Source organism: Caretta caretta, chromosome 3 (assembly GCF_965140235.1).
Source record: "Caretta caretta isolate rCarCar2 chromosome 3, rCarCar1.hap1, whole genome shotgun sequence".
NCBI classification, from domain to species: Eukaryota; Metazoa; Chordata; order Testudines; family Cheloniidae; genus Caretta; species Caretta caretta.
Genome location: NC_134208.1, coordinates 130,514,759 through 130,541,440, shown reverse-complemented (window position 1 = coordinate 130,541,440; position 26,682 = coordinate 130,514,759). Strand labels below are relative to the sequence as shown.

At 41.1% G+C, this 26,682-nt stretch overlaps 1 protein-coding gene across 18 annotated transcripts in view; it reads right to left on the bottom strand.

The window, feature by feature from the left end:
* FAM120B (family with sequence similarity 120 member B) overlaps window positions 1–26,682 on the bottom strand; it is a 192,729-nt gene that overhangs the window by 97,295 nt on the left and 68,752 nt on the right. For 6 of the 18 annotated variants that reach the window (XM_075126882.1, XM_075126881.1, XM_075126874.1 and 3 more), the window contains exons 7-10: window positions 21,887–22,093; window positions 17,087–17,195; window positions 15,573–15,713; window positions 10,788–10,851 (exon numbers count right to left, since the gene is read on the bottom strand). In XM_075126882.1, the coding sequence (XP_074982983.1) occupies window positions 10,788–10,851; window positions 15,573–15,713; window positions 17,087–17,195; window positions 21,887–22,093 (521 nt within the window). Of the gene's footprint in view, window positions 1–4,860; window positions 6,753–10,787; window positions 10,852–15,572; window positions 15,714–17,086; window positions 17,196–21,886; window positions 22,094–26,682 lie in introns of those variants that run through there. The other 12 variants (XM_075126889.1, XM_075126890.1, XM_075126885.1 and 9 more) reach the window with 7 other exon arrangements.

Below are 26,682 nucleotides of genomic sequence, written 5' to 3'. Positions count from 1 at the left end.
TGTTTACATTTGCAGGAGATAATGCTGCCCTCTTCTTATTTATGTCACTTGAAAGTGAAAACAGGTGTTCGCACAGCACTGTTGTAGCTGGTGTTGCAAGATATTTACGTGCCAGATATGCTAAACATTTGTATGTCACTTCATGCTTCGACCACCATTCCAGAGGACATGCATCCATGCTGATGACGGGTTCTGCTTGATAACGATCCAAAGCAGTGCGGACCGACGCACGTTCATTTTCAACATCTGGGTCAGATGCCACCAACAGATGATTTTCTTTTTTGGTGGTTTAGGTTCTGTAGTTTCTGCATCAGAGTATTGCTCTTTTAAGACTTCTGACAGCATGTTCCAAACCTCGTCCCTCTCAGATTTTGGAAGGCACTTCAGATTCTTAAACCTTGGGTCAAGTGCTGTAGCAATCTTTAGAAATCTCATATTGGTACCTTCTTTGCATTTTGTCAAATCTGCAGTGAAAATGTTCTTAAATTGAACAACATGTGCTGGATCGTCATCTGAGACTGTCCTAACACAAAATACATGGCAGAATGTGGGTAAAACCACAGAGCAGGAGACACAGAATTTTCCCCCAAGGAGTTCAGTCACAAATGTAATTAACATATTATTTTTTAAACGAGCGTCATTAGCATGTCCTCTGGAATGGCGGATGAAGCATGAAGGGGCATATGAATGTTTAGCCAGGACTGGCTACAGGCGTAGTCTTTGGTGTAAGATCGGGGGCAAAAATTGGGGATTGGTCCTTCTTTGAGCAGGGGGTTGGACTAGATGATCTCCTGAGGTCCCTTCCAACCCTGATATTCTATGATGCTAAGAACTATGGCACCAATTGATCTGGGATAAGTAAACTGATCTCTTGGGACTGGAAGCAACCTGAATATTTTGTGATTTTTTGGTGTAAGGGACCATTTGTCACTAAGAACAGCTTGCCTAGGTAGCAAGATAGACTGGAGAATCTAAGGGAACTGTCTGTGACTCCATGGTAAGACTGTTATAGTGATCCAGGAGTTCACATTGTTATTGGCTTGGTGAAATCTAATTACAGTACATACCACCAGTTTGGGGTGTCTGGCATGTTTCTGATAGTCTGCCCTGAGGTAGGCACTCACTGTCATAAAGCCATTCCAGACAATTGATGTAGCCTTGGCAGGATTCACGGTCAGTTGGGTTTATACTGCATAACCCCAGAGCTGTTAAAGCAGAGATTTGATAGTGAACGTTTTTAAGGGTTAAATGTTAGTCCCAATGAGTGAATCACAATCATATGAGGGTCTTGATACAAAAGACCTGGAGCATTTGTGCTCACACAGGGGACTATCCTTTAAAAGGCAAACCCCAGATCAGGAACTGAGAGCTTTGCTCATAAGCTTTGACCAAGCATCCAAAGGCCCTGCAGCCCCAGACATTGCAAGGAAACTGGCCAGACTGGAACACCTGGAAGCCCAGAAAGAATGTGAACGTGAAATAATGATGGTGCAGCTGTGGTTCTGGGAACTGAGGCTGAGGAGAGAGCCAACCAATGATGCATGGAACATATGGCAGCAGTCAAAGCCAAGGCTGACATGGAGGAGAAAGCCCACAGCACCAAAGATGCATGGAACAACTAGTGGCTGATGAGAGAAATCACGCATTGCAGCTCAAATACTGCAGCAGCCTCAACCAGTGAGTCCACCCCCACCCAGCACAAGGGAGTGGGAGAAAGCTTGCCCCATTTATCAAGAGACTGATTGTATTGTAAGAGACCTTTGAGAGACCATGTGGGGGCTACAAGATTCCAGAGGATAAGTGGATGTGAATCCTTCTGACCAGATTAACTGGGAAGGCAAGACAAGTTTTTAATGATATGGTGGAGAGTGATGCTAAGGTGTACAAGATAGTTAAAGGAAATGTACTGAAAAGGTTTAAGATTACCCAAGTCCTATTGATTGAAGTATAAAAATCTTAAGAAGTTTGACAAAATCACTCTTGTTGAATATGTGCATAAGATGTATAATTTTATGAGTAAATGACTAATAGGGGTGGGGCTGAAGGTAACTATGAAAAACTGCTTGATATGAAGGTGCAAGAACACTTGCTGTGGATAGTAACTGATGAGGTACGAGTGGCCATCTGTGACAAAAAACCTTCCATGGTTTTAGAGGCAGCAGAAATTGTTGATGAATAAATACAGAGACAGCATGACAGTAGTATCTAGCTCTTCTATAGTGTTTTCATCCATCAATCTCAAAGTGCTTTACAAAGGTGGACAGATTCATTATCCACATTTTACAGATGGGGAAATAGGCACTAGGAGGAAAGTGACTTGCCTAAGGTCATCTAGCAAAGTAGTGGCAGAGCCAGGAATTGAACCCAAATCTCCTGAGTCACAGCCTAGTGCCCTATCTACTAGGCAACACTGCCTTAAAGAAGGCGAACCTACCCAGCAAAACCAGGGCTCTTACTGTGCAATTGATATAGCACTAGTGCAGCAGTCCACACACATGCTATCAGTTGCAGAATTGGGTCCTAAATGCCTACTCTCCTTATACCTAATGGACCCAAGTCACCACTGGGTTAGACCATTTTTATGCTGGTATAACTCCACTGAACTGGTATAAAACTGGAGAAAAGCTTTGGTGCATCAGGCCCAATCTATCCAATTTGCTACACAGAGGAGTGAGAGAGAGGAGTAGGAAGCCTTACAGATCACAGAATCTTCATTATGATGAAAAAAATCTTAAACTGCTTGAAGTCAAGATGAAAAATTAATTTTAAAAATGGACCCTTCTCAATAACATGTTGCCAGGGCTGGCATTAGACTTGCGGGCACCTGGGGCCAAAACCGAAGCCCCACAACCAGGGCTGAAGCCGAAGCCCAAGCCACACTGACTGGGGCCAGAGCCCAAGAGCTTCAGATCTGGGTGGCAGGGCTCAGGTTACAGGCCCCCTGCCTAGAGCTGAAGCCCTTGGGCTTCAGCTTTGCCCCCCCCTGCCCAGGGCAGTGGGGCTTGGGCACCCGCTGGGCCCAGGGTAGCTGGGCTCAGGCGCCCCCAGGCCCAGGGTAGCGGGGCTCAGGCTTCGATCCCCCCCTCCCAGGGTTGTGTAGTAATTTTTGTTGTCAAAAGGGGGTCACAGTGCAATGAAGTTTGAGAACCCCTGACACACAAATAAACTGGGTGCCATCTGCTGGTGCTTAAGAATATTCAAATGCCAATAGTTTATGATGGGCCACCAACAAACAAAAGCTTTTAAAATGCTTGTATTTTGAGTGAAGGTAAATTATGGTAACTATTTAGTTATTTACCTCCTTAACAGCAGTAACGTTAATAAGTTGAGCAACCTCAAGTTAAGATGAACTTGGTGCTGAATTGTGTGACTGGGAATCAGATCTGGGTCTATTCTTAGCTCTTTTCCAGTGTTACCATAGGTGCTTCATATCTCTGAGTGGGAGTTTCACAATTTGTAAAATGGACAATGGTGGGGTGAGGGCTAACTCAATGTTTTACAACACTCAGATTCCTACTTTGACGGTGCTATACATGTGCAAAGTAATGTAATAAAATAGAAATCACCTAGGTAAAGTAAGCGATGGCCAATGAATTCATGACAGTTTGTCTGTCTGTCATTATCAATGACAAGACCTCCTCTCTATTAAAGATTACACAGGTACAAGCTGACTCAATCACTGATGATCAGTAGTATATTCTTCTCCCATTTACCACTAAAAGTACAGTAGACATATAAGAAAACAATATCAGTGAATGATTTGTTTATTTCTTAAAATACAGCTGCATATTTTAGACTTGTTGAAGTAATTAGCAATTTAACAGTTTGTGGAATAAGAATTTTTTTCCTTATATTTTTCTCCTCCAGAATTACGCCTCCTCAATTCCAGCTCAAAACTGCTATGTCAGGGATGGTCTAGACAATATTTAGTCTTGTGTCAGGGCAGGGCACTGGATTAGATGACCTACTGAGGTCCCTTCCAGTCCTATATTTCTTCGATTCTATGTCTTTCACCTGTGGTACAGCTCCTTCTTCCTCCCAAGGCTCAAGGCATCCCAGGTGGGGCAACACTGTCAGGTTACAAAATCCAGGCACTGAGGGGCCCAGTCGAATGTGCATCTTCAGGAAGGCCATTTTTTCCTTGTGTGATTACCTTTTCTTGTCCATAGGCCTCACATAGCTATGACTAGCCTTGGCCAGGAGGACAGAAACAAAGCACTCTAACACAAGCTAATACTCTTTGGACAGGAGCACAGCACCTGCATGGAACTCCTGATCCAAACCCATGATTTCTAAGGAGAAAATAATTTTTTGCTTAGAAGTCTGGATAATTAGCAGCTTCTGGCTATGGTCCAGCATAAGAAGAAAAATGTCTGACCTAAATATCTATGAACCTATGAAAAATGTCAACAGAGAGTGCCTTTACATCTCATTGGCAATTCTTAAAAAGTGCCCAATCCTAGCACAGCAAAAGCTCCCACTAAATTCATATTTAATTTTAGTTTACTACCACTTCATGTATTGAGGCCACGAGAAGTCCCGGAAGACCCTGATGTTAGACAAGCTACAAAATGCTGACGCACAATTAGAATTTTTTTAAAGCACCATTGCATATAATGAGGTTTCTGAAACTAGTGGTCTTTGAATAAGCCCACATTTCTACGTTCTCCCAAAAAGTTTGAATAAATAGCAGCTAGTACATTTACACATAAAGTGAATAGCTGGTAGGAAAATATGGCAGGACTACCCCACCCATACTCGTATCATCCTCAGAAAGCAAATCAGACAAAAATAGTGTCCTATTTAAACAAAGTGAAATCAGCACCAGTTTTTTTTTTAATAGAATTAAAAATGCTGGGCTACTGTCAATTATTTATTTAGCTGCGTTGTAGCTTTGTATTTATGTCACAGTACATGTATTGTATTTCAGACAATAAAAATACATATGAGAAAATCATAGTACCACATTATGTACAAATGACAGCATGTTTATGTTTAGAGAATTCAGAGATTAGATGGGAAAAACTCGATGGATAGTTGGCTCAAAAGTGGACATCTGCACAAGACCTAAGGCGTGAGAGCAACCGAGCTAACTAGTACCAGAATTAATGAAAAACCAGCAACTACTAATATGTAATCATTGTACCATAACGATAAATCAAGCTTCTACAGTGGCTATGGAATTCATTTGTTAATAATCCTTAACATTAGAAATAAACCTATTCTTTGAGACACAAGAAGAATTTATGTATTTTCTTCATGCCAAAAATTTGTACACACAGATTTAATCTACAATATATGCCCACACATTCTATACACACTACCCTACATGTAATAGGGAAATCCGTATGACAAATTGTAGGCCTGTGAGAAATTAATTTATGGTACATGATTGGTTGCCACACCTGTGCACTGTCCACTAATCTGTATCATTTTGAGCATTCTACACACGTGGTACAATCATTTCAACTGTTGTGCTTCAAATTGCTGACAAAAAAAAATGAATTTATGAGAGAAATATTTGTTTTGTCTCCTTACCCCCATTTGGAATGTCCCCCCAAACTACAGAGGCCCAAGGCCCAGGATGAGCAATATTTTCTTCTCAGCCAATGACCGGTTTAAGGTTTGATGTATAATACTGCAAAGGGCTAGAAATGGGACCATTACACTACTGAAAAGGGAAATACTTGGTTTCCCAATAGGGAACACAGCTCTCCTTTTGCTCTGGAAGATCTAAGAATGAGACTTTAAAGCTGTGAGCAGTTTTGCGTCTAGAAAAAACATAAGTGAGCTTAAGGGTATTTTTAAAGATTTCTAAAATGTTTTAGCTATACTTTTCTTCTTCCTTTGAGCCTTGCATAGATGGTCTCATGTAACTAAGCCACCTGACTTTACAGGTAGATACTTAAAAAACACAGCTTTTGTATTTAAAGCTATCTGAAATACTTCTAAAATACTTTTTCTGTAAAAGATGTGGCATTACATAGAATGTGTGTATATGTGGCATAAAGGTTTATCTGCACTTGATTGGGATGACTTCTTAGGGTATGTCTACACTGCAATTAAAACCCCACAGCTGGCCCGTGCCAGGTGATGTGGGCTCACAAGGCTTGGGCTAAGGGCTGTTTAATAGCAGTGTGGACGTTTGGGCTTGGGATTGAGCCTGTGAGGTGGAAGTCCACATGTCTAGAGCACAGTTAAACAGCCCTTAGCCCATGCCCAAGTCAGCTGGCAAAGGCCAGCTGCAGGTGTCTAAGTGCAGTGTAGACATACTCTTAAGCTCACTCACGTCTTTACCACTTTAGATTTCCTCTATCTCCTTCACCACATAAAAGTGTCCTCTGTTTCTGTACACATTTCCTTTACTATTAGATTTCATAACTGTCTGCCTTAGGCTTTTGTAAAGTGCCATCACTGTGGTAAATAATTCAAAATTTGCCTCAGAACAAACACATACTCTTATAAACATTACATTAGCAATGAAAAAGAAGTATCAGAGGTACAAAATGAAATGGGATTGGAAATACCGAGTGAAGTCAGGGTAATGTGTTTGTAACTAAATCCTTCCCACCACCAATTTTAAAATGTGTATTCAATTTGACATTTTCTTGATGGTACAATAGAAATACTGAAATGATTTTTATTATATTCAATGTATAGTACTTTATAAAAACATATCTTGCCTTCTTATCACTTTTCATTCAGTTCCAGTCAAGGACAAAGTCATCTGGGCCATCTAAAATACAAACAGCCTGTGATGGGCTAAGCAAGACACTCAAGTATCAACATGTAAACAATTTCAAATAATAAAAATCCCTGTGAAAAGATATAGCAGACAAATGGCTCCTGTGGCCATACAAAATGAATAAAAGTGTGTTTAAAACTTCAAAGAGTATTTAGGGTAAATTTTTCAAAAAGGCTTAGGAGCTCAAGGCCTGGTCTATACAAGAAAATTAGGTAGTTTAACTAAGTCAGTCATGGGTATGAAAAACCCACCCCACTGAGTTGCGTTGTTAAGCCAACCTAAATCCACGTGTAGCCAGGGCTAGGTTGACTGAAGACTTCTTTCACCGACCTACCTATCACCTCTCTGTCAATGGGAGAATCCCTCCCATTGGCATAGGTAGTGTCTACAGTGAAGCGCTACAGTGGCACAGCTGTAGCATAAAGGGTTTTGGACCCAGATTTTCAAAGGTACTTAGGTGCTTAAAGAAGCATATAGGATTTAAAAATCCCACTAGTGCAGTGGTTCTCAACTGTTACCTGGGCCGCAGGTTGAAAACCACAGCACGTTCCCCTCTAACTCCCCCCCCGCTGCCCCCCAGACCCTTATACCCAACACCTCCCACCCAGAGACCCCTCCATAGAGTGGGCCCAGGCGCAGAGCTCTGGATAGGTGACTGGGTGGCCTTTAGCACGCAGCTGGGCCGTTTCCTTGAAATACCATCTACAGTATTTACAGACTGGAGTGGATGAATGTAAGATTCCTTGCGGCAGTTTTTACTGACATCTATGATAGAATCATTAGTCTGACTATGAGTTTAATATTTTTACTCATCCTTCAGTGATGACATTATATAGAGAGGTTTTCATAAAAGAAGATGACAAGGCCACATGTAATCAGAAAAGCATCTAATGGCTGAATAGTATTTACCTTGATTCCCTCAAACTGTTTTAAATAAACTAGTATATTTGGAGAAAGGAAAAGAGAAGCATAAGTCTCTCCAGTACCAACAAGCATTATATGACTAATGTAAAAGTCATGTTAGGTAATCAGTTTTATGGAATTATTGCCTGGATTTTAGTGACAGTCTATGGGACTTAAAATATAAATAATATTATTAACAACAAACAACAACAACAAAGGATTCAGGATGTTCTATAACTTCCCAAAGATTTTTCAAACATCCGTAGGAAAATGTTGCTCTCATTGCTATCATACTTGCTGGATATTATCATTTCTTTTGCTTTAAAACAGACCCGTTGAAAGTCTCTGGGTCAAGATAAAAGGGGGAAAAATGGGGGCAATGTCATGGTAGGGGGGGTCTACTGCAGACCATCCAATCAGGAGGTGGCTGAGGCATTTCTAGAACAAGTAACAGAAATATCCAAAACACAAGACCTTGTAGTAATGGAGAATTTTGACTAACCAGAGTTCTGTTGGAAAACATACAGTAATACACGAATTTTTGGAATGTGCTGGGGACAACGTCATGTTTTAGAAGAGTGAGGAAGTAACTGGGGGACAGCCATTTTAGACTTGATTCTGTCTAACAGAGGAATTGGTTGAGGATCTGATGATTGAAGGCCATTTGGCTGAAAGTGATCATGAAACTACAGATTTTATTATTCTAAAGAAATGAAGGAGTGAGAGCAGTAGAATAAGTACAATGAACTTCAAAAAAACAGTCTAACAAATTCAGAGAACTGGTAGGTAAGGTCCTATGGGAAGAAAATCTAAGGGGAAAAGGAGTTCAGGCAGCTTCCCAAGAGACATTAGTAAAGACACAACAGCAAACTATCCCAAAGCAAAGGAAAGATGGGAAGAAGAGGCCAATATAGCTCTATCAGTAGCTCTTTAATGACCTGAAAATGAAAAAGGAATCCTATAAAAATTGAAGACATGGACAAATTGCTAAAGATGAGGAAAAAAGAACACAAAAGGACAAAATCAGAAAGGTTAAGGTACAAAATGAGTTGCACCTGGCAAGGGACATAAAAGGCAATCTGAAGAGGTTCTTTAAGTACATAAGGAGCAAAAAAAAGATAAAGGAAAGTGAAGGAGCATTATTTAGTGGAAGGAGAGCTAACAAATCCAAGGAGGTTGAGGTGTTTAAAGCCTATTTTGCTTCAATGTTTACTAAAAAGGTTAATTGTGACCGGACGCCTAACACAATTAACAACAACAATGGGGAAGGAACACAAGCCAGAACAGGGAAAGAACACGTTAGAGAATATTTTAATAAGTTAGATCTCAGAAATACTTAGGAGGGAGACATGATAAGATTTAGAAATAGCCTCGATGTGCAGAGTTATTCCCCTCCTAAACTGCAATGAAGTGCTGTTGGCACTTATAAATCAGCACTGCATTCCAGCAGGGAAGTACCAATGTTTCACTGGTAAGTGAAGTTTAAAAAAAAGTGATGTCATCTTCCAATTTTTTCATCAGGCTACAGTAAGAAGAGTATGGCATAACCAACAGTAGCCTCCTAATTCAAGAACTGACACAGCATATGTACTGTACACTGTTTTTAATGGGCACACTAAGTTCTCGTCTGCAATGTAAAACAATATTGGGAAGTTCTAGTTACATTATATGAGTGCTCTAGCACCGTTAAAACTTGATTTGGACTTTCCTGTATAAATGGGAATGTGTGTTTTTTTAACCATAACTGGATAGTGCCAAGCAGTAACCAGATCCCCCGACACTGGTTTTACAGCAGTTAGTGAAACCATTCCCCACATAAAGTTAGCTCAATCTTAGTGTGGAAAGGACATAATGGGCTGAGCACCAACAGCTCTGCATGAAATAATTGGAAGCTACATGAAATAATAAAGCCCCTTGACAAGAGTGGCGAGTTGTATGGGCCTGTGGTGCCCAGGCTCCAGGAATATTCAGGGCCTGGGGGCCCAGCTCCACCAATGTTTGGGGCCGGTCTCTCCCCCAGCCCTGCCTGCCGCCCCCCCACACCTCCACTGAGTGTTCCTCCTGCCCCCACGCACCTCCCCAGCCTGCTGGAGCAGAGGGACCCTGCCTCTCCCCTGCAGCTCCACGCTGACTCCGCTCTGCTGGCTTTCAGCATCAACTGCCGCTGCAGGGTCCTAGTGCCCCAACCATTACTGCCAGGGCAGGCTGCCCTGACCCTGCCCTTCCCCCTCAGACCCTTCCCTTTTCCAGCAGGATCCTCCACCAGCACAGGGGCCCCCCCACCCACAGTCACCGCTCCTGCCCCACGCTGGGCAAGGGGCAGCCCATCCCCCACCCCCAGTGAGGCTACAGTGAGGGGCAGCAGCAGGGGAGGAGGCATGCATCTGATGGAGCCCCCCCCTCTCCCGGCACCCACCACAGGGCAGGTGAGGGGGCTTCCTGGACCTGAGAGGGGCCCTAGGAGCACATGGAGTGACAGTGGTGGGGGTGAGTGTGCTGCCGGGGCGAGAAGGGGGCCCTTCCCCCAGAACTCACTGCTGCCAGCGGGGAGAGGGCTGGGGGGAGTCCTCCTCTCTAGCCCCAGCCCCGGGGCAGCCTGCCTGCACCCCACACTCCTCATCCCCAGTCCCACCCCACCCCAGATCCTGCACCCCCAGCCTCCCCCCTCCCACACACCAAACCCCTCATCCTCCATTCCACAGCCTTCACCCCTGCACCCCCTCCCATCCCCAAACTCCCTCCCAGAGCCTGGACCCCCTCCCTCTTCCCACACACCACCTCCCACCCCCAAACTCCCTCCCAGAGCCCAACCTCTCACCCCTTCTGCACCCAAACTCCCTCCCCGAGCCTGCTCCCCTCCTCAACCCCAATCCCCTGCCCCAGCCCAGGGCCTGCACCCCAGACCTCCTCCCCTCACCCAAACTCCCTCCCAGAGTCTTAGGCAGGTGGGGGGCGGAGTTGAGGGGTAGAGTTTGGGAGGGGGAGGGTTCTGGGCACCACCAAAATTTCTACAAACCTGCCACCCCTGCCCCTTGAATCCTGGCTTTTGTAAGTAAAGATGCTATCTGTGGGAGGAATATTATCCTTTCATTCAAACCCATTGTAGACCTCCTGTAATCTTTGTAGTTCTATTATTTACCGGGGAGCAAGCTGGAACCTTCTCCTCTGACCTTGATGTCTCCTCTGGTCTCGATGTCCTTTACCTGGAGTGTGGAAGGGGAAATAAAATATTTTCCTCTTAACATTCAAACAGGAGAATAACTTATTGATGATAGTATTTAAGAAACAACCCACTGAGGTGTATTTTGAAAAAAGAACATTTCCCCTTTGTTACTGCCACAACCCCTCACTATTTCTTATTCTACATCCATTTCAAAATAATTCAGTTGGTATTCAATGAAGGCCAATATTTTTTAAATTTAGGTGGCTAAAGTTAATGGTGGACTTGCTCTTCTTAAAGACACTATGCCAGCTATCTGCATAAATCTTCACTTTTAATACTAGTACAGCCAATTACTTGCAGCTGATGGACATACAGTATGGTCCGCAGACCAGGTTGTACCAGTTAGGGAAAGGACAATGTGATACTTAGGACTTATCTACACTATTTTTTGTATTCCTTTAATCTACATCTTAATTTTATCCTAAATGTGAGTAATAGTGACATAAGAAGCACCCTTATATCAGTACAACTGCATTCACTGTAGGGGATTGTACTGCTTTAACTATATAGGTTTCTATAGGCAAAACAGTATAAAAACAATGTGAAGACCAGCCCTTACTTCAATAATGAAGCATAATCAGATCTGGTCAACACTACAGTTCAACCTGTGTTAGCCAGAACAATGTTTAAATAATTCTTGTGAGCAAGACATTACCATGGTGGTGGCCTTGGCTGTGTTGACAAGATCTAACTATGTCATAAAACATTTTACAAAATCATGCTATAAACTAAGGCCCTGCAGTACAGCTGTTGCATGTTCTGGAATGTGATTTGTTGAGTTTGCACAGGTGAGTATCTTAACTACCAGGCTATAGACTCATTCTCACTCTTTTTCCCTGGCCCAATGACGATCCACTGTCGTTCACAGTAACAATTCAGTCATTCACCTAGGATGTGGTAGACCCCAGTTCAAGTCCCTGCTCCAAAGACTACTTAATTATTTATAAAAAGTGGAACAGCTTCAAGAGGAGAGAATGAGAAAGGTCCATGCCAGAATATCCCATAGCTCAGTGGTTACAACATTCTCCTACAATGGGGAAAGACCCAAGTTCAAATTCCTTCTCCACAGCAGGCAGAGGGGGGAACTGTACCTGGGTCTCCCACATCCCAGGTGAGTGCTGGTTAATAACCACTGGGCTAAAGCTTATGAGGGAAGTGGGCACTTCCTCATTTTGTGATCCTTGGCTTGCTTTTGTCAAAACATCCGACAGTCACAGCAAAATTTTTCAACATTAACAAAAAGTTTTGATGTTTTTGGTTAGGTCAAAACTATTTGATGAACTTAAGACAAATTTGCAAAGAATTCCTTTGGTTGACCTGAAACTACATTTTTAGAGAATAAACTATTGAGGCGAAAAATGTTGGCCAGCTCTACTCTCAATTCCCTTTCCCACATCTTTGGCTCACTGAGGCACTGGCCTTTTCTGTTTCTTTAGACAAGCTTCCCAATACCAGCGCAAGAGTCACTATACATAATGAAATTGTATAGTCAGGGCCAGACACAAACAACACAGAAAACTGTTGTGACTGCATAAAAGATCAGACTGTGTATAACCCTCATATGAATAAAAGGAAGCTACTGAAGATTTTATATGCTGTTATAAAAGAGTTGAGTAATGGACGGATAAGTTTGATTTAGATTTTGTTAATTGTGTTTTGCACAGGGATAGAATTAAGGTTGTTTGGAAAGTGGTTTGTATACTGATCAATGAGAATTTTTCTGTTTATTAGTGTGAGTACTGAGGTTAATGACAGAATTGTTGATGTATCCTTCGCTTGTGATTTCTATAGTTCTCAGTGTTTTGTTTATTTTTAGTGATGTGTGGAAAGGTACAGCGTGTCCTGTTTTGAATCACATTTGCAATCTTAACAATTAATGAAGTTTTGTTTGGAAATATGCCATGTGGCCCTGTCTACATAAAGCTAGCAACTCTGTTACCTAAACTGGTTTATGCTAACTTAGTTGAATGGGGTCAAACTATGTTTAAAGCAAATTTAGCAACAGCTTCAGTTTTAAATGGTGTGTTTTTTAAACAGTAAACAACAACAACAACACAATATAGGTAGCACAATTCCCAACCAAGAGTAGATGGAGACCATATCTAGGGTGCCCAAGATTTGTTCAACTAAGTACTGCTTTGTGTACACCTTGGGAGCCTGCAGCTCACACCAAATATGTGAAAAACCTGTGGCTGACTTTAGTATGGAGGTGTGACCCACCGAGACTATTACTACCATCATGCAACATTCTGTCTTAATCTGAGTGATTGCCCTCAGATCAGGCTGGCGCATTGCTTGCTGGGACCCATAGTCTCCATTAGCTACATCTCTAAATTAAAGAGGAGGCTAGAAAGCTACCTTCAGTTCAGGACTCTATGGGTATGTCTACACTGCAATTAGACACTGGCTGCTGGCCCATGTCAGCCAACTTGGGCTTGTGGGACTGAGGCTGTGGGGCTGTTTCATTGCTGTGTAACCTTTGGGCTCTGACTAGAGCCCAGGCTATAGGATCCTTTGAGGTCGGACGGTCCCAGAGCTTGGGCTCCAGCCCAGGCACAGAAGTCTACACAGCAATGAAACATCTCTGAAGCCCAAGTCCTGTGATCCTGAGTCAGCTGGCACAGGCCAACTGCGGATGCTTAATTGCTGTGTAGACATATCCTGTGAGATGCACCTGAATTATACATATTGTATAACTGTATGGCCAAAACAAATTTGCAAATATGGGATTTAAAACTAGACTGGACAATACAACAGAACATGTACTGTAGGGAAAACCCCTACACGTGTAGGAAGAGAGCCTGAATGGATTCATTAGGTATTATATAGAGGAAAGATGGTACTGTGGTTTGGATGCTAGCCTGTGCCTTTGGGAGATCTGGGTTCAAACCCAGGCTCCATGGTAATGGGAGGTGAAAAGACTGGAAGTGAGGGGGAGATATGGACTCAGATACAGAGCTTGAAGAGGAAGACTAGAACTGGCTAGGCAAAAAGACAGGGAAAAGAACCTGAGGACTGGGACTGGGTAGGTAAGGCGAATGGGACAAGCAGCCTGGATGGAGAAGGAACAGGAGCACTCTCCCTTCCCTCCAGAGCCTGGAATGGCACCCAACACTCCTGAGTCTCACCATTTCCCTGCTGTCAGCAAACATCTGTGAAACCCACTGGCAAAATGTATACCTCATCCCCCTAGTGCTGTTCCACACAGAGAATGACAACTTCCTCTTGCTATCAGATATTCCATTAGCTCAAGAGGCAGGGGTGTGAGTGGTGGAACTAAAGGTTCCAACTCTGCTGATGACCCATGTGGGTGTCTATATGATGCCACATGATGGAATTTTTGTTGTTTGCAGTTTTTTAAAAAAACTATGACATGACACACACACATACACACACTCTAAAAGTTGCAAACTTGAAAGTCAGGAAATATGCAACCTTAATTCTGCTCCCACCACCCCACCTTTGAACATGCATTTTGAGTCTTTATTTACATGATCTCAAACCATTTTTTCCATAGGACCCCTCACTCATTTCTCTAGTAAACCTATTTTATATATACATAGGAAATTTGATCACATTGGAAAATCATGTTATTACAGTCTCCTGGGAGTGTTAGAACATGGTTTGGTTTCACCTCTATAGAAAAGGCCAAACTGGGTTTTAATAAAACTACTGCATCATGTTTTTACATGACCCAGTGCTGTTATTAAGAATACATTTTGCAATAAGATCTCTGTGTGGCTGGACCCTGAACTAGATGCTTCCTAGAACAGAATCATTAAGACAGAGGGTCAGTTTTGACTCTGTTTATAACCAAGTTACTCAGCAAGGTCGTATGTTTTGGCCTCATCCACACAGGCCATGCCAAACAATTTTACTTGTGGGTCTAATAATAGGTATCACATTGTCTATCCTGTGCCCACAAACGTTTTAAACGTTTTTTTTTTTTTAACCAATCACTTCACCAAACTTCTTTAGAAAGCAAAACTAAAAATGTAGAAGAAACTCAGGGTTACATTGCTGTACTGCAGCCCCAAGAAAATATTTAGTCTGTTTTGGATGATTCTCCTTCTTCCTATGCTTGGTTCCTCTAAACTCCACACAGATGCCTCCTGACCCTGGCAACATTTTCCCTCCTTCTTGTAATGTCACCACAACCTGTTTCCTACCAGGGGCATTGACCTTAGCTTCCTTTAAATGTCTCTTCTGTTCTACCAACAGGTGTTGCTGGTGAGTGATTTATGGTCAACTCTCACCAAGAAAGAGCACAGCTTGCCTTTAAATCTTAACATTAAGCATGTGCTCAAGTGCTTTTCTCGATTGTGGTATGAGTTAGGATCTGAAACTAAAGGCATTAGCTAGACATTTCTATGCTACTGTGGTAATTGAAAACTACTAAAACTTTCTAAAACTATTCAACTGAGACCAAAATGAGAATTTTCAGACCCACCGAAGAATTTTTCCAAAAGTTACAAATGAGTGAAAACACTGGGTCATAATGGAGCTCTATATGTAACTTGCAGGTTTAGCTTCAGCTAATACTAATACACAAATCTCACTGATGCAATGGAGTTTTGCCATTTATGACTATGGGTGCAAGATCATAACCATAATGTACAAATACATGATGTACGTTTAGGCACAGACACAGTCATATACCTTTGGCAGTGTCAAATCTATTTTTTTATATTGATTTTTTACCTGAAGGTTGTGCCTCAGACCCATAAAAGTAAGGTTGAGAGCCTCTCCACTGGAATCCCCTGTTCTGACTATGATATGGTGGAACAAAAGAAGTTGTGTATGCTTGCTGGAAGCTACGTTCCCTTCCTCCTTCTTGCATTTCTAAGGAACAATATTTATCAGTTGATATTGATTATATACACAATTTTATGAACAAAAGATAAATCATATTCTGCATTTTTTGGAAATAACATTTTATAAGACAAGTGCCACAGTATTCATGTGCGACTTTGATTCCTCCAAACTAATTAGCACCCTCCCTCTCACAGGTAACATAATTAACTACGGATCTGTGCATGTGCTTATAGCTCAGTTTCTATCCACACTCATCATGGTTACAAGCCGTATAAGAGTGCTTAGAAACCATGCTGAAACTCTATTATGGTGGTAGTCAATGGTACAGTTTTGGTTAACACAGCTATGTTTAAAAAAAAAATCTTTGTCCACATTGGAGCCTTAAATCATACTGGAAACAGTTAAACATGAATCCACAAGTCATGGTAGATGCTAATGTGGTTTGATGTGCCATTGATGAGAGGATCTTATAGGGACACCTTACTCCATTTTTATGCATCTTTTTTTGTATATCTAGTATCAGTTCTTCAAAAAGCATGTACCCCCAAATGCCAAACAATGTGGCAATGGAAAAAAGAGATGTACCAATAAAAAAACCAAAGTACCGAATACAGAGGACATGACATATATCTTAAGACTCCATACACTTATCAAGGTTATCAAGAAGCTTCCATCCACTTATATAAACAACACAAAACAAAGAGTGGGGAGGGAAAGAAAGGATTCTTCTTACATTTGTGTATAAATATGATCAAAAGCCTGAGACTTGATTAAATCTTTCCTCTTGCTGTCTGGATAACATATAAGATTAAGAGAACCATGCCCATTTCTATTATCTGCATTTCATCAACAAATAGGCACAAAGGCTAAGTAATTGTGCAGTAACAGTATTTTAAAATGCATCAATTGTCATTAGAACTCATGCTGACTCAAGCTTTAAATTGAGAATAATTACAAAGGATTTTGAAGCATCAGCATTCACAGACTGAGCTGTGAAAAAATATAAATGTGTGTTCAAACCCCTTCAATGTTGTTAACCCTGAAGAACACTTCCTGAAAGCAGAATGGGAAATCCTGAGTCATCTAATTGCTAAGGAACAAAAATAGCTTTAGTCACTAAGTACAAGAAGAGTTATTAGTCTGACAGTAATCATTATTGTATTTATTGCATACATACATTTTATTAGCTGCGTAACTGGAGGGAAATATTATTTCACCTAAGTTTGGGAAATCATTAAATTTTCTAAAATCAGGAAGCTTTGACTCAAATTCTTCCTTCAGTTAGTGTCAGCAAGTTCTCCCAGGATTTACTTAATTGACAAATTCCCTGGGGGAATTGTTGAAAGGTAATAGATATCATCAATATAGTGGCTTTACTGTAAAATTAACATGATGCCAACCTGTGATAAATCCGTTCCCTCGCCGTCTGCTCTGAATTGTTCTTTTCTTTACCATGCAAGCCTCGCAAATGAATGACTTCAGATTCTGGAACTGCATGTGCAAAGATCCCTGCAGACAGTGGGCTTAAATCAATGACTGTTGTACGTTCTTTTTCTCTTTTCAAGAGTAGCACCACTATAACACCTAAATAGCAATCAAAAGAATTTGGCAAGTCCTGCCTCATAGTATCTTTTGGTTTGTCTTCCTCAAGACCCAAAGCTAAAAATATTCCATAATGAAAGAGGATTCGGGGGGGGGAGGGGAGAGGAGGGGAGGAGATGGGGTATTTGTTCCTCCTCCTTTCTTGATAAAGTTTGCTTTTCTTGCTCCATTCATCTCTGTAAATTGCTTTGCACCCCTTGCTTTCTATTACACTGACCTGCCGCTACAAACAGACCTGACTAGACCTACCTAACCATTACCTTAGGCAATGATGGCTAAGGCAACTTGATAAGGACTGATGCATAGATGCCTGTGTTTATTACAGTATTACAGTGATGGAAACTGAATCAGTGAGAAACAAGTCTGCACATTTTACTTCATATACCCCAAGAAACACTTGGCAGAATAACTTCAGCCATATTTTAGATATTTGTTGATTGATAGAATATAACCTAGACTAAAGATGAAAGGAGGGATATAAGACAAAAGACTTGATTTGTTTTGATCCTATGGAATCCTGTTTTGATGGAAAAATCCAGTTGTCCAGAGGACAAATAGAACTAATTTAACTAAGGTCCCAATACAGCAAGGTGCTGCATTTCCTGAACTTCCACTGATTCAAATGGGATTTGCAGACACTAATTACCTTGACATGATCAGGTCCCAATAACTTATCCATTTTTTTTTATTTTTGGAATGCTGGTAGAGGTTAGGCGAGTATGCAAGGCTGGGGATTCTCTGCCTGACTACAAGCTAGTCTGCTGATTTTCACAAAGCCGAACTGATTTTCATTGGGACAACAATTCCGTCAGTAACTAAGAGGAGACCCAAATGGCTACTTGATAAAGTTGAAAGGTTGACAAGATAGCCACTAACTAACTAGAGAGGTTTAACTAGCTCCTGGTGGAGTTCAACTCACTCAAAGTTTCAGTGAATTTTCCTAACAACGTTTCTAATTTGGCAAACCTGATTATCAATACAGTTTTGTTCACAATTTGTAGCTTTATTTTTCTATCTATGCTGACAAGTTTCTGTGGATAGATCCCATTAATACTAAAATACTCCCCTTGCATTCTTGGGAGAAGACGCTCAGAAAGTACTTATGAAGAAGACAGATTGAAAGGCAGCAACACAAAAGAGGACAAAACATATAATTTACGTTGAGTCTGTCAGTTAACTTATTTTTAATTTAAAAATAAAGCATGAACATATTTTATTAGTGAGAGAAACAATAAAAAGTCAATTAAATGATAATATCATCGCTTCTCTGTTTTATGAAGTTATTATATCCAGTTTCTGTGTGGATAAACAAACTAACTGGATTACTGCTAAAGAAAACAGAGGCCCAACATAAGTTTAATTTATAAAAAAAATCAATAACTGTTTTCATCTGTAACAGAAGCCCAAGTCTTGTCCTTCCATTGCTATCCATAGTGGCTGTTGATATCATTTACAGCTGGTCTACACAAAATTGCACTAAAATAACTAAACTGGTTTTAATTCCTACCTTTTTCTGTTTTGGTGCACGTCTCTGTGTGGACTGGCCCTTAGAATGTGCAGAAAGTTGCTAACCTGTGCTATGACTGGACCAGATAAAGTACCTCTATTATAGTTTACTTAAAGCTGTTTCTTGTACTTAATTATATCTTTATGATTAAAACAACTCTGAGACTGCATCTCCTAACTCACTGAAGTTACATGGACCCACTCCAAAGCACCAGTAGAGAAGTGATACCTAAGAGTGTAGAGATAGAGAGCAACAGTGAAAAGAGCAATTTTTTCAACTTTTCAATAGCAGATCATCATCCATAGAGTAACTTTTCTGAATACAATATGGTAGCTCTCAGTAGATCATATTTACGATGTTTATAGGAAGACTGCTAAGAAATAAATACTGAAAGATCTTGGCTCCCAGCACTACATCAAGTTGTGCCAGGAAATAAGTACCAATTGTATCTATAAAGCTAACTTTCTAATAGCAGCAACAACCAATCACATAAGTTTGTTGCGTTGCCAATGTCCGCAGCTAAACTGGCATCTCTAGGGAATGCATCTGAAAACAGATCCTTGCCTTTCAAACTGAAAAGTTGGAAAACTATTTCATTAGTCTGGGAGCTCTTTCTGCCATATATGTAGCATAAAACCCTAACTAAAAAAAGAAAAAGATATTCAAACTACTCTAAATATTCAAGAGTCTAGACTGACTATTTTTCTACAACAGAACTGTTCACTTAGGGAAGGTTTAGACTATGATAAAGGGTGGCTTAAAAAAAAAAAGCCCTACTGTAGATATGTTAGTTGGCCAAGGTGAACCTTGAACTCCCTTCTCGGGTTGACTCAGTTAAACTTGTTAAAATACAACTTGCCCTATCTACACTAGGGGTTTAAAATGTTAGTTAAAACATGTTACCTAACATGTTTTAAAAACACAAAACAAAACCCCAACCCTTTATCCTAGTCTAGATATTGTTTGCAAGAGTCATCAGCAACTTGGAATCTACTAAGTTTCCCAAAAGAAAAACATTAGTTAACAAGTAGTTTCAGATCCACCACCTGTCTGTGACCTCTTGCCAATTTTTTGTGGTTTTAAATTAAACAGGAAAATATAAATGTATTTTTTTAATCTCCCCTGTTGCTGTGGGAAAGGTGCATGCAAACAACAGGAGAAACTATCAGCCTAATCCAAAACCCATTGAAATAAAAAGAACAATTCTCATTGACTTCAGTGGCCGATTTGGATAAGGCTGTGTAGACCCAACCTGCAACTGACTCAGCTTGGGCAAATCCCTACGCCTGTATGGGATCATGCCCATGGGGGTCCACCCACATAATAAATTCCAGGATTGGGGCCTAATTGGCTACAAAGGAAAAACAATGAAACCAACTGGGCCAAAAGAAATCTGATGAGGTTCAATAAAGATAAGTGCAGGGTCCTGCACTTAGCATGGAAGAACCCAATGCACAGCTACAGACTAGGGACCGAATGGCTAGGCAGCAGTTCTGCGGAAAAGGACCTAGGGGTGACAGTGGACGAGAAGCTGGATATGAGTCAGCAGTGTGCCCTTGTTGCCAAGAAGGCCAATGGCATTTTGGGATGTATAAATAGGGGCATAGCGAGCAGATCGAGGGACGTGATCGTTCCCCCCTATTCGACATTGGTGAGGCCTCATCTGGAGTACTGTGTCGAGTTTTGGGCCCCACACTACAAGAAGGATGTGGATAAATTGGAAAGAGTCCAGCGAAGGGCAACAAAAATGATTAGGGGTCTGGAACACATGACTTATGAGGAGAGGCTGAGGGAACTGGGATTGTTTAATCTGCAGAAGAGAAGAATGAGGGGGGATTTGATAGCTGCTTTCAACTACCTGAGAGGTGGTTCCAGAGAGGATGGTTCTAGACGATTCTCAGTGGTAGAAGAGGACAGGACAAGGAGTAATGGTCTCAAGTTGCAGTGGGGGAGGTTTAGGTTGGATATTAGGAAAAACTTTTTCACTAGGAGGGTGGTGAAACACTGGAATGCGTTGCCTAGGGAGGTGGTGGAATCTCCTTCCTTAGAAGTTTTTAAGGTCAGGCTTGACAAAGCACTGGCTGGGATGATTTAATTGGGGATTGGTCCTGCTTTTGAGCAGGGGGTTGGACTAGATGACCTCCTGAGGTCCCTTCCAACCCTGATATTCTATGATTCTATGAATTATACACAAAATCCTGTCAAATGTACTAAGTCAGCAAACTGAAAAAGCAGTAAAATAATTTCTCTAATATCTTTTAGTTATTGTGATCTTACGTGATACTTGCAATAACATCAGGTAAAACATTTCAAATAGAAGTGTGATTTTTAAGTGGATGATGGGTAATATTTTCAAAAGCTCCTAAGTGATTTAGAAATGTAAGTCCCACATTCAAAAGTGACAGGCAATTAGGAGCCTAAATTACACTAACTTTCACTGAGACAGCCTCCCAAGTGCCCAAATCACTTCTGAAAATGTGATTTGGGCTCTTAAATTACTTAGGGTCAGATTTACAATGTGCCTAAAGATGCAGATAGGCACCTACTGGGATTTTCAAAAGCACCTGGTGTCTAACTCCCATGGATTTCAATGGAAGTTGGGTGCCTAGATGCCTTTTGGAAATCCTACTAGATGCCTATCTGCATCTTTAGGCACCTAAATACCTTTAAAAATCTGGCCAAAAGGCGTTTTCAAAATTTTATCCACTATGTTACTTTAAGGAACCTTTATGAATTCCTCTGAAATGTTTATGGCAGAAGTTCTCAGAAACACTTTAATATTAGAAACGGCAACACATTTTGTAATTCTCATTTTTTTTAAACAGATGACCAATTTTGTATTTGTTATTGTTTTTGAAGCAGCAAAAAACTATAACAGTAAAACTGTAACCTCCCCAATAGCCTCAACATTAATTTTACTTGTATGGGGGGCCACAGGCAGGGGAGGTCAGCTGGGGAAGGGAGGGGCAGGGAAAAGGATGAAATGAGACCAGTGAAACCCTCTATTTTAAAATAAAACAATGTTTGTAGTTGATGGTTACAGTTTTTCAGGTAAGAATGTATGACTTTTGCAAGGGACGTATATACTCACATTGCCCTCCAAAAGCTCCTCCAAAGAACAGCCTCTGTGTGACTGCTGATATTTCTCTTGAAAAAGTTTTCCATCAAACACCTTCCAGGGCATCAAATCATTCATATTCATTGGAAAGCCAAGGGAACTATTGGCCATAATCAAAGTTGTAAGCCCACGAATGAAGAGAGAACCAAGCTGTACAGCTCTGGAATCAACCTGGGCAAGCTGTTGAAATTAAAAACACAGACAACAGAGGATCCAAATGAACTGAGTGATGATTCCACCATAACACAGACTATACCAGGCAGAGGCCACTTCTGCACCAAACAATAACAATGACTCTTGATGCTGGCTCTAGGCCAGGGGAACTCTGATATTGCGGTCCTCTACCCCCACAGGTGCTAAAGAGCTTTGTAGCATCATCATGTTTATTAGTATATTGAGGTTTTAATTCACTGAAATAAAGGAATTTGTGAGATTTGTTTACAAGAAATTAGGAGTTCAATACCACACTCAAGTTTAAAAACTTGATACACTTAAAACTAAAAATTGGCTCAGTGAAAGACCAAAGAAATGAGTAAAGTTAATTATAATCTCTACAATACTCCTTAAATACTAGCAGTTCCCCCAGGGATTCTTTTAGTGTAATTTAAAACTTTAACTGAAATGATTAATTGATTCATAAATTTTTCATAATTGGGTCAAATGAGAAATGTTACCACACTTGATGGAGACCATACAAGCTATAAGATTTGAAGGAACAGGGTTAATTGTGTTCAAACTGTAGAAATATTTTAAACACTGTAAGACTTCCTCTGCCAGCAGTCAAAAGATCAAATAATTTCTCTTCAATGTGGATTTATTCAGAAGAAATACTGGAATGGTAGCGACATCATCTAAGAAATACAAAATTAACCTAAAACCTTGCAGCCAGGATAAAGTTGTGGTGAGGGATTTAACCAGCTGCTGTGCCAGAGTACAAAAGCCATAAAAGCTCTGGAGCCAGCAAGGGGACAATTTCCCTGACGTAGGCGTTGGATGGGCAGGTGGAGGCTGCCTTCTGAGTAATGCCACCTCCACAGGCACTGGCACAGGAGTCTGCCAGGGGCAGGAGGGCTTCATTCTTGGCAATGCCACCATTGACAGAACAGCCCCTGGAGGTTGCCATAACTTAAAGCAATTGCCCCGGCTGCATAAGTTAAATCAGGGGCTGCACTGGCTCTGAGAGTAGCCCATATTACGGAGGGCAGAAAGGTGGCTTAAAGCCCCTTTTGTCTACCTTCTATTCCACACGGCTGCGAGTTCTCTGCTTAAGGTGCAACACAGAATCTCAGTCATTATCACTAACAATAATAGCAGCTTACAGCTTGAAGGATCCCAAAGACTAGAGATTCAGAAACTATGTACATACAACACCTCTGAAAAACACCTACAGAGTGAAGAAAACAGTATACAGCACACTGAACCACATTCGATTTTTGCCAAGGGACAGCATAGCAAAACCAAAGAGGCATGGACTCTTTACCGGTCACTTGGGGCAAACCAGGCCTCAGATTTTAAGGTCTCATCCAAAGGATCAACACACAGTAAAGTATAAGGAACATAATGTATCTAGCTCCCTAGGGTGAAGGATTTCTAAGTAATCCCTATTATTATTCTTCACTAAACTGAAGGATGTTGTGTAATTCATTTAGATGAAATAGAAGTTTACCCCATTCTAATACCGTACTCAAGATGAAGAAAAACAAACAAACATACAAACAAACCTGTATCATTTAGAACTAAAGTTGTCTCAGTGACATGCCAAGGAAATGAGTATAGCTCCTTGTAATTTTTTTGAATGATATATACAGTAATTGTACTTAATAAGATGCATCTTGTCATCTTCAAAATGAAATCTGCTTGGTTTGTGATTATGAAATAAGATTTAGTAAGAGGGAGTACAAACAGAGCAAAAACATTGATGGGAATCTTCAGGACTCCCTCTGGGGTCAACATAATTCCTGCTGGGGGAACCTCTCAGAATTCTACCATCCTTCAACAAGCTTTTAAGCCCCTTAAATACAATTATTTTGTATTACAGTATGCGATGTGTGAGCATAAATCAAGTTCCTAGCATCCGAGTTATAAACAGAATGGGAATATTGAACCAAATTAGCAGAATCCCAAAGGCTAACATTGTAATACACTATACTCCAACCAACTACAATAGCATTACCAAAATTTATAATGATGCATGCCCTTCACTGTTGTTCTATTAATTTTAGATTAATGAGGGGGGGGAAAAAAAAAGACAGTATATTTCAGACAGATTCTGAAATGCCATCTTCCCTAGAGGACTTCCCAGTACTAATGTTCAGGAATTTAATTGTAGAACACATGAAAATAGCCTTCAATAAACTAAACAGATCAAAGAAGTAAACTTCTTGTTTAGACCCAAGCAGGACAGGTTTAACTTGGCTCAACTCAAAATAATAATAGTAAACACTGTCATATGTGAGGGACAATCTGTCATCTTCTTACTCAACAGATCTGCTCCTGTGTGGATTCTGATTCATATCTGCTTAATTTACTTATCAAAATATACTGTTATTGATTTTTACTCCTATTAGCACTGAAGAGCTAGAACAGCTACTAGGGAATATTATTAGTACAGTATGAGAGCTGGATTCCATTTTGGCTCATGTTTCATTGACAGAATACATATTTAAGGTCTTGATCCCACAAAGTTTTAAGCATGTGTTATCTTTTAGGCATGTGGGAGTTCAATGTAACTACCTATGTGACTAAAAGTTAAGCACATGTTTAAATGTTTGCAGGATTGGAGCATAAACTTAAATTGGAGATTCTTTATGACTGTTGATGATGCACAAGTCAGAAAGAGCACAGACTGACTTTGAGGTCCCAGGCTGAGTTTTTAGCACTCACTGTTAGAATAAAAATCTTCACCCCACAATTCTGTGTGTATGTATGTTCATTTTCCAGAGTATAACCACACTTTTGTAATCAAGAACTGGGGACATGTCTCCACCATCACTGGTACACAAATTTCGCCATACCAAAAGCAGAACTGATCTACAATTTGCCCATTGTTCTCACCCCTGGCCCTGCCCCTTCTGCCTGAGGCCCCACCCCTCCCACCAAAGCCCAGAAGCCCCAGAGTGCTGGGCATGGCTCTCCTCCCCTAGCTCCATGTGGGTGAGTGGGTGGTGTGCCCTGGAGCATCGAGCAGGCTCCACCCCAAGTGTGCTGGGCGGGCAGCACAACCCCTTTCCCCCGAGCAGTGGGTGGGCAGGCAGTGTAGGCTCGCCCTCCCACAACTGCAGGCTGGCCCCCATTAGCCCCAGCCCCAGCCTGGGGCCCCAGCCACAGGGGGAAGAGCCCCGCATAGAACAGCGCCGGGAAGCATGCATGGGCCTGGGCAGGACCATGCAAGACTGTTTGGGGAGGCTTAACCTTCCCCTGCCTTTAATACCTGTCCATGATTCTCACTCTAAACCAGCAGTTTACAATCTTAGTAATAAGAAAGTATCCTATATTAAAGTAAATGTGATCTTTATTGTATGAGGATTTTACGTCTGAGATTTTCTTAGTTCATTTTCTGAACTAAAATGGGGTACCTGCAGCATACTTACTGTTTTTCTAGTGTGATTCATTCACATCCATTGCTCTCAAAGAACTCTCTTTTCCCTTCCTAATCCAACTCTCCTATTTTGTCCGTTTTACAGACACGGAGAGGAGAATAAAATTAGAACTTCACTAACCTGAAGACTGAGCAAATGTTTATAATGTATTTATTGCACCAGAAGCAGTGAATCATTAATTATTATGATTAATAATTATTATTAGTTATTTGTATTATCTCAGTCATGGACCAGAATCCCATTGTGCATAACTAAAAGACTGCCCTTCACCAAAGCGCTTACAATCTAAATCTAGTGATTAGGATAGATAGACTCAGAGATTTTAAGGTCAGAACGGACCATCACAATCATCTAGTCTGACCTCCTGTACACTGCAGGCCATAGAATCTCACCTACCCACTCCTGTAATAGACCCCCTAACCTCTGGCTGAGTTACTGAAGTCCTCAAATCTTGATTTTAAAACTTTATATTACACAGAATCCACCATTTATTCATGTTCAAATCAGCAAGTGACCAATGCCTTATGCTGCAGAGGAAGGCAAAAAACCCCTAGGACCTCTGCCAAATTCCTTCTTGACCCCAAATATGGCAATCAGTTAGATCCTGAGCATGTGGGCAAGACCCACCAGCCAGACACCTGGGAAACTCAGAGCCCTCCCCAGTTAGTGTTCCATCTCTGGCCATTGGATAGATTTGCTAAGTCACTGATAGGCCATATGCCATAGAAGACAATCTCATCACACCATCCCCTCCATAAACTTAACAAGGTCAGTCTTAAAATAAGTTAGGTTTTTCACCCCCACTGCTCCCCTTGGAAGGCTGTTCCAGAACTTCACTCCTCTGATGGCTAGAAACCGTCATCTAATTTCAAGTCTAAACTTATTGATGACCAATTTGTATCCATTTCTTCTTGTGCCTACACTGTCCTTAACTTAAATAACTCCTCTCGCTCCCTGGTGTTTTCCCCCTCTGATGTACTTATAGAAAGCAATCATCTCTCCCCTCATCCTTCATTTTGTTAGGTGAAACAAGTCAAGCTCCTTGTGTCTCCTCTCGTACTGTAGGTTCTGATCATCCTCGTTGCCGTTCTCCCATTCCAGTTTGAATTAATCTTTCTTAAAATGGGGGACTGGAACTGCACTCAATATTCCAAATGAGATCTCACCAGT